This window comes from Propithecus coquereli, unplaced genomic scaffold, assembly GCF_000956105.1.
Source record: "Propithecus coquereli isolate 6110/MARCELLA unplaced genomic scaffold, Pcoq_1.0 Scaffold222, whole genome shotgun sequence".
NCBI classification, from domain to species: Eukaryota; Metazoa; Chordata; class Mammalia; order Primates; family Indriidae; genus Propithecus; species Propithecus coquereli.
The window spans coordinates 1,644,044-1,651,192 of NW_012147412.1; the positions used below are offsets into that span (position 1 = coordinate 1,644,044).

Sequence of the window (7,149 nt, forward strand, 5' to 3'; positions counted from 1 at the left end):
CCATATATTTTTAGTTGTCCAATTAATTTCTTTCTAATTTTAGTAGAGACGGGGTCTCGCTCTTGCTCAGGCTGGTTTCGAACTCCTGAGCTCAAACGATCCTCCTGCCTCGGCCTCCCAGAGAGCTAGGATTACAGGTGTGAGCCACCGCGCCTGGCCCAGCTGGTGTCTTTACACTGCAGCCCTCTGGTTGGATGTGGGGAGATGTGGGTGTGGTTGGATGTGGTTGGGCTCTGGGATGGGAGATGCCAGGGCTGCTGGGCCCCGGGACAATATGTAGTTTGGTGGGGACTGGACTGTCAAAATGGCATTGTGCTGCAGCTGCTTGGGACTCAGCGGGTGTGTGGGATCCAGTGTAAACTCTCTCTATGCAGCAATGCCATCATGTGGATCCAGGCAGCTCTGTACACTCACCTAAGGGCCTGCAAGGGCTGAGGGAGCTCTCCCATGGCTAGGATTGAAGGAATTCATGGTGGAAGCATGGCCTGCTGGGGATCCACTGCTTACCTTTCCTGCACACTGGGGAGTTTCTGCCGGCTCCAAGCTGATCCCAGCTGGGTCAGCTGCTTCACTTCCTTCTTCTCGCCTCAGAGGTTTCCTGTCACTTCCCTGCTGAATTCCAGTGTTCTCTCTTAGATGCTCTATTCAACTTGTGATTATCTGCTCACTGTTTTGGTCCTTCTCTGTGGAGGAGATGCATGCTGGGTGCCTCTAGTCAGTTGTCTTGAAGCCTACAAATATTCTTAAAGTAGGTGACTGTATTAATCATAGTTCATCTTAGTATAAGTGGTAGAGACCAATTCAACCTAGCTTATACAAAAACACAAGGCATTTAGTGGTTACAAAACCAAATCATAATTGGGAGGCAAGATGGCCGACTAGAGACATTGCTTACCAGCATGTCGTGGAGGGAAGGAAGAGTGTCAGATAAAGGAGAGGGGGAACAGGCACAGCGCAGGTGTAGTTCAGAGGAGGAGGTGCCAGAGCCTGCCAGGGACCTCACGTGGGAAATCGTGGAGCAGAGCAGGAAACAGAGAAAGAGAAGAGATCGGCGAGGATCAAACCCAGAGAATCTTGGAGCCTAGTGAAGGGGTGAGGGAGGATTCTGTTTCCCCTCCCGACACACCTTTGGTAATCAGCGGGCTACTGATCTGTTTGGAAGCTTGCCCACCTGTGTGAGCCCAGGTGCTGCTATAACCACTGAATCGTGTGGAGATCTGGCATGATCCTGGAGCTTGCATGTTCTGTGCAGGCTTCCTCCCAGGGGAGGGAGACTGAAGGAGCCGGGGTTCCCTTGGAGAAGAGGATTGTGCTTCCGGAAAGATAAAGCAATAGACAACCACTATTTTGCAGGTGAAACAGGCTTACAGAGGTTAGGCACAGAGCCCACTCTAGGCCACCCCACTTTCAAGAAGCAGAGAAGGAATCCTTTTAGGTATCAGGACACCCTGACTCCCTAACTGACCAGGCGTGGTGCGTGGCATGGGTTGCTGATGTACACTGTGGTGTATTCAGCAAAGACCTCACTAAGGCATTTGTCTTTCTGAATTGGTGTTTCTCCTCCTTAGAGGCAAAGGGAGGATCTTGGTGACCACTCGGTGTCTTGCAGGCCTAGCCTTATGGGTTAACATCACAGTTCTCCTTTTTATCATGTTTCTTTCCTCCCCTTATCATATTCCTTTTCCAACATAAAAAGGCTCAGATCTGAGCCACTCTGCAAATGCACACCCCGATTACAGGGCTTGCTTCTCCTTTGAAGGACACGGCAGCATTTAGCATTTTAAAAATAGTATTTAATAGATTTGACCCAGAGAGGGACAAGGAGCCAGTGAGCATGTTAATAAATCTCAGCTTACCCTAGGGTCTGTCTGAATAAAGGCCTTCAAATTAAACTGTTGTTGGGTGGGAAGTGATTTCATCACGTGGGAGAATTTGAATCCATCAGTCCTCCTGACTTTTCTTGGAGGGATGTGATTATTTTTTTTTTTCCCCAGTGAACAATGCTTAATGAATGAGCAGAAAAATGGGTCCACTAGAGTATTTTGGGGGTCACTTGTTCCTCCCTAGCTGTGCAGGGGGCAGAGACAGCACCAGCCTCTACCGGTGGCCCAGAAGTCTGGGGGCACAGGTCACTTCTGTTCTGTGCATGTGCCTAGACAGAGGGAAGACTAGTGTTCCTTTGTTAACGGGCTGAGGATTCTAGTGCTTGGTTTGGCTCACTCTAAGGGAGGCACCCAGGCAGCCGTCCTGCCCACCTAGACCTCACCCTCAAGTCTTCTCCCTGGGAGAGAGTTGATGGTCTGGTTAAGAGGGAAGGTGGGTGTGAAGATTGGAGAGCTGCTACCACTTTAGCATCCTTGAAAACAAGTTAGATTATCCAAATGAACGGCAGTGACAAGGAAAAGTATGGCATGTAAGTTTTTGTTTCGAAGCACTGAAGAGACTATTGCCTTGAAAAACAACTTGCATTTTGCCTAGGAGACTAATTACAAAACTTAATAGGTGTTGGAATGCTGAAGGATAACTTCAATTTTTAATTTTCCTTATCGCAAAGCTACCTAATCCTGTGGGCTAGGGAAAGGAAACATAAGAAAAAGAGTCACCCTTTTTATCTTTATCATTTTAAATAGCTTATTGGCTCCTATGGGCCATCCTCGGCCATGGCAGCGCAATTCATTCATTCACTTACTCAACAAAGATTTTCAAACACCTACTGCATGCCTCACACAGTGAGGAAATACGACTTGATTCTACACTCAAGGAGCTCAACAGGGTGCTGTTGGCAAATCCAGGAAAGGCTACCTGTCCCCACCTAGCCTGGGCATGATGAGGGGATATTGGTGGTGTAGAAAGAGTAGGAGTTAGACATGGGAAAAAGAGGAGAAAGAACTTCCAGGTGGGAGAAACACTGCATGAAAAGACACTGGAGCATAAAAGATTACGATGCGTTTGGGGAACTCTAAGTAGCTGAAGCAAGAGATCTGTGCCCGAGGGATGTCTTGGCTATGATTGCTGCTGGCTCAATACCATAGAAGGAAGGGAGTTGAGAAAAGAGGCGGTCAGCTACATCAAAACAGTCTGTGGCTCATCCTTGATGGCTCTTCCTTCCCTTCCAGCTCCTACCTATTTTAATGTGTGGGAAGATTTCCCAGTAGGGTTTGAGTCAGGGGCCCCTGCCAACGTAGATAATTAACTGAAGAAAGTACAGAGAAGTAAGAACTAATCTTGTGTCTATTAAATTGATATCAGTAAAACACAGCATTATGAGGGGGCGGAACGCGACGCCAGCGTGGGGAAATTGAGTGTGGTCCCGACAGGCATTTTGGTTTAGTTGCAGTTAGGATACTAATTCGAGGTGGCATCGGATGTTTCAAAACAAGCTATGAAAATACGAGGGAGTGACAATAAATGGCAAATCCATGCAGTCCAGAGGTCACTTTCAAATGTAAAAGCATTTTTACCGTTTACGATGGTTCTGTGTGAAATGTGAAATTTTGAAATGAAGATGAGGATTAAAGGGTAAGAGGGAAAAGTGTGAAGCCAAGATTCCACTATTTTTTCTGAGTAGGTGTCAGAACATCAAGGACAACACTATTGGCATCGAGGAGAACGGAGTCTCCCTAACCTGTCGCTTTCACGTCACTGTCTTCAAATTCATTGGGGATTACGATGAAGTTCACCTTCACTGCGCAGTGTCACTCTGTGACTCAGAAAAGTACTCCTGTAAAATCGTAAGTGCGTGTGTGAAAATGAAATGCTTAGGCTGACTTCCCACCGCCCCAGTGTCCCAGCACAGGGATCACAGATGCCAGGCAGCTGAACTGGAATCCTCCGCAGACGCTGAGGAGTGGACAGTCATCTTTGGTGGAAAATAAGAGAGGGAAGACATGGAAGGATGTCTGCTTACTCCTCTAGCTCTGAAATGTCAACTGGTCATTGGCTTAACACCAGACCAGGGTTTCTCAAACCTTGACATTGTTGACATTTTGAACCAAATCATTCTTTGCTGCAAGGGTTGTTCTGTGCACGGCAGCGTCCCTGGTCTCTCCACACTAGATGCCGGCAGCACGTTCTCCCCAGTTGCAGCACCCCAAAATGTCTCCAAACCTCGCCAGCTGGCCCGATTGAGAACCACTGCACTGGAGTCTCAGGGAGCACAGGGAGCCAGGCAACCTGAATGTGGCGACCACTGGGCCAAGCTCCACTCCACTGTGGAACCAAACTCCTGGGGTCAGGACACAGCTCAGCCAGGTGTGCTACAGCCTTCTGATCTACACCAGGGCCTGAGGCTCTAGAGGGGCTGCTGGGATGAGGTGACAAACCAATCATCTGTTCATACCAGGCTTCCCTCCCCACCACTTACGGCTATGTCCCTAAGATATGTCCTGGTATCCGGCCCCTAACCTTTAACATTCCAGCTTTAAGTTTACCCCATGTTTGCAGAATCAAGATGTGAGTTATGGTCAGAGCTACATACCGACACTGCTGTGTCTGATGAGACACAGCCATCCTCATTCCTGGATCAGGAGCCTCTTTGAATCTAACTCCAGTGTGGAGAGTATATTTAATTCTGTTCGACATAAAGACTGGGGTCCCAGTGGACTCAGTGATCAAGAATGCATTGGTTCTAATTAATCTAAGCAGCAGTAATGCTTGAGGGCAGAGCCACTGCCTCTTGTGGAGGTGGAAATGTGGTGAAGAATAAGTTATCAGCTTAATTGTGTGAAATTTTCCCTCTGGTGTTCTGTCTTGCAGACTTGCCCTCAAAATTCCAGGACTGCCACAGGTTACTCAAAAGAACCTAAAGAACAGATCATTTCAGTGGGACCTATTAGGAGAAAAAGTATGTATGTTTGCTAAAACACACTATAAATTATTAAAACAATGGGATTGGAAGGCTCAGATGTGCTTCACCTGTGACGTGAGCCCAGTGGATGAGGACGTTGGTGGTGGGGACGCCAGTTGGAGAGGACCGCCTGCTTCCTCGAAGAGATCTTCTCATTGACTTTAAAAGACTCAACGGCATTGGGCTGTTCTTTGTCCTCTTCCCTCGTTAAAGCCTTGCCCTGAGATGCCCGTTGAAGGGTCGAACTGTGTGGTGAATGTGCCCGACTGCTCTTTTGCAGGGCTGGACTGGTGTGAGGACAACGGAGGGTGTGAGCAGATTTGCACGAGCCGGGTGGACGGGCCTCTGTGCAGCTGCGTGACGGGAACCCTGCAGGCGGACGGCAAGAGCTGCCGAGGTAGACGCTCCTCCACTTCGCGGTGGGCAGCTAGAGCACACAGCGGGGTCTGTACTCTGGGGAGGAGAAAGTCAGGTTCGAAGCCCACGCAGTTGGCAACTTTCCTATGAAAATCACAGAAATTAAGAAGGGAAAGATGGGGGAAACACCCATGGAATTCTAGAGCCTCTTTTTTTTTTTTTGGTAAAGTTGTGGTCCCTGCTGTTTCATCTAAAAGATGAAGATAATTTTTTTAAAAAATTAATTATCCAACCATTTAAGGGCAATATATTGGCCCTAAATCTGCCTGCCACGTCTACTTGGGCTAGGGGTGGGGTTGGGATGTTTGCTCCAGCAAACAAGAAAACTTTAGCACATGGTTTCTCTGATGCCCTGTGAGGTCAGCAGGATTCTCCTAAAGATTGGATTGGTTCTGCTGCTTTCCTGCCTTATTAGGGCCATTTGGATAAAGTGGGTTCTTGGCAGTGAAATTTCCTTTATTTAGTCGAGTACTGAAAAGATATTTTATCCCTAGCAAACAGGTATTTTAGCCCCCATAGGACTTACTATGTTCCTCTCTGTTCACAGCCTCTAATTCTTCAATTGAACTTCAAGTTTGGATGCTTCTTCTCGTCATAACCCAGATTTCATTATGGCATTTTGTCTATAAATCAGGCACAACCTCATAATTAACTCAAGGTTGTTATATAAAGTACTGTAATTTACTTACTTCAACTCCCTGTAGGATAAAATGTGTGTGCCCTTAAGTCAAAACCTATTTGAAAGTGTCCAGCATCTCAAAGTGATGCCACCTGCCTCCAATGAGTGACATTCCAAGCTCCTCTTTCACGGTATGCAACGGGGCTTCTAAAAGCCAGTTGTGGAATGTGTATATCTTGCCCAGATTTCCCAAATAGTTGTCACTAGAACCTTTGGTTCACACAAAAAGACAGTAAAGGAAAAAATTCTGGTCAGAGAAATCTGACCAGAAATCTGACCAGAGGAATCTGTCAAGCCAGTGCTGTTTCTGGATCACTGCTTTACAGAGAGAGGCCTGTTGGAACAACTTTAAAGCGATGACTGGAAGGTGTGACTCCCCCTAAGGAAGCTTTCTGATGTTTGCAAGTGTCTGACCCATGATATGCGTGTGTTGCCCCCTTCTGTTTATGATAAGCCCCTTCCCCACCCACTGTGTCCTTCAACCTTGCCATGGCAGCCTTGGCCACTGGGGATATTGTTGATCTGGGCGACCCCATCCCTCATCCTGCCCCTTCAAACCCAATCCTTCTCTTTTTACAAATCAACCAAATCATTTTTAATGTGTTTTATCCTTAAATAAACTTGTGTTCACATATTCTTATTGCTTGGTGGCTGGAGTCATTCTTAAGGATGTCAAGCTTTGCACACTACATAGCATGCTATGATTGAAAAAATAGAAGTAGCAGCGGCAGCAGCAATTGGGCCAGGTGGGCACCGCTGGCCAGAGCGTTAATGTGCTGTTATATTGCTGCCCCTGTGTGCGTACACAGTGTTAGCAGAGTATTAAGCTGTGTACAAGAGAATACGCAGCGTCCTCTTTTGTAAGTGGTACGCAAACACACATTTGTATAATTAACTACAAAATAGAGGGCCTGCTAAATATATCCCTGGAGTGCCTCTCTTTATAAGGTCAAAAACAAAATAAAACCCACTTCAAGTTTATTTTGAAGTTGTCTCGGATTTAAGCTGATAGCATTTTTGTATTTTTCTGGGAACTCTGAAAAGCTAAGCAGAAACACTTAGCGTCTTGAACGTGGGTGTGGGTACAGTGGCTGTTGTCTCACAGGTAAAAGGTGCCAGCATCGTGCTGTCACAGGTCTGAAGAAGTGGGGTGTAGCTGAGTCTACACTGAGCTGCTCGTTCCTTCCAGTCCCAGGGAGCCAACAAA

The 7,149-nt window shown here is 47.0% G+C and overlaps 1 protein-coding gene across 1 annotated transcript in view; it reads left to right on the forward strand.

Moving 5' to 3' along the window:
• The window catches only part of TECTA (tectorin alpha), a 74,441-nt gene extending 67,857 nt beyond the window's left edge, over positions 1-6,584 (forward strand). Inside the window, exons 20-23 of the mRNA XM_012644900.1 lie at positions 3,569-3,731; positions 4,756-4,843; positions 5,127-5,243; positions 5,811-6,584. Coding sequence (XP_012500354.1) covers positions 3,569-3,731; positions 4,756-4,843; positions 5,127-5,243; positions 5,811-5,911 — 469 coding nt within the window. The 3' untranslated portion in view covers positions 5,912-6,584. The remainder of the gene's footprint in view (positions 1-3,568; positions 3,732-4,755; positions 4,844-5,126; positions 5,244-5,810) is intronic.
• The last annotated feature ends 565 nt before the right edge of the window (positions 6,585-7,149 follow it).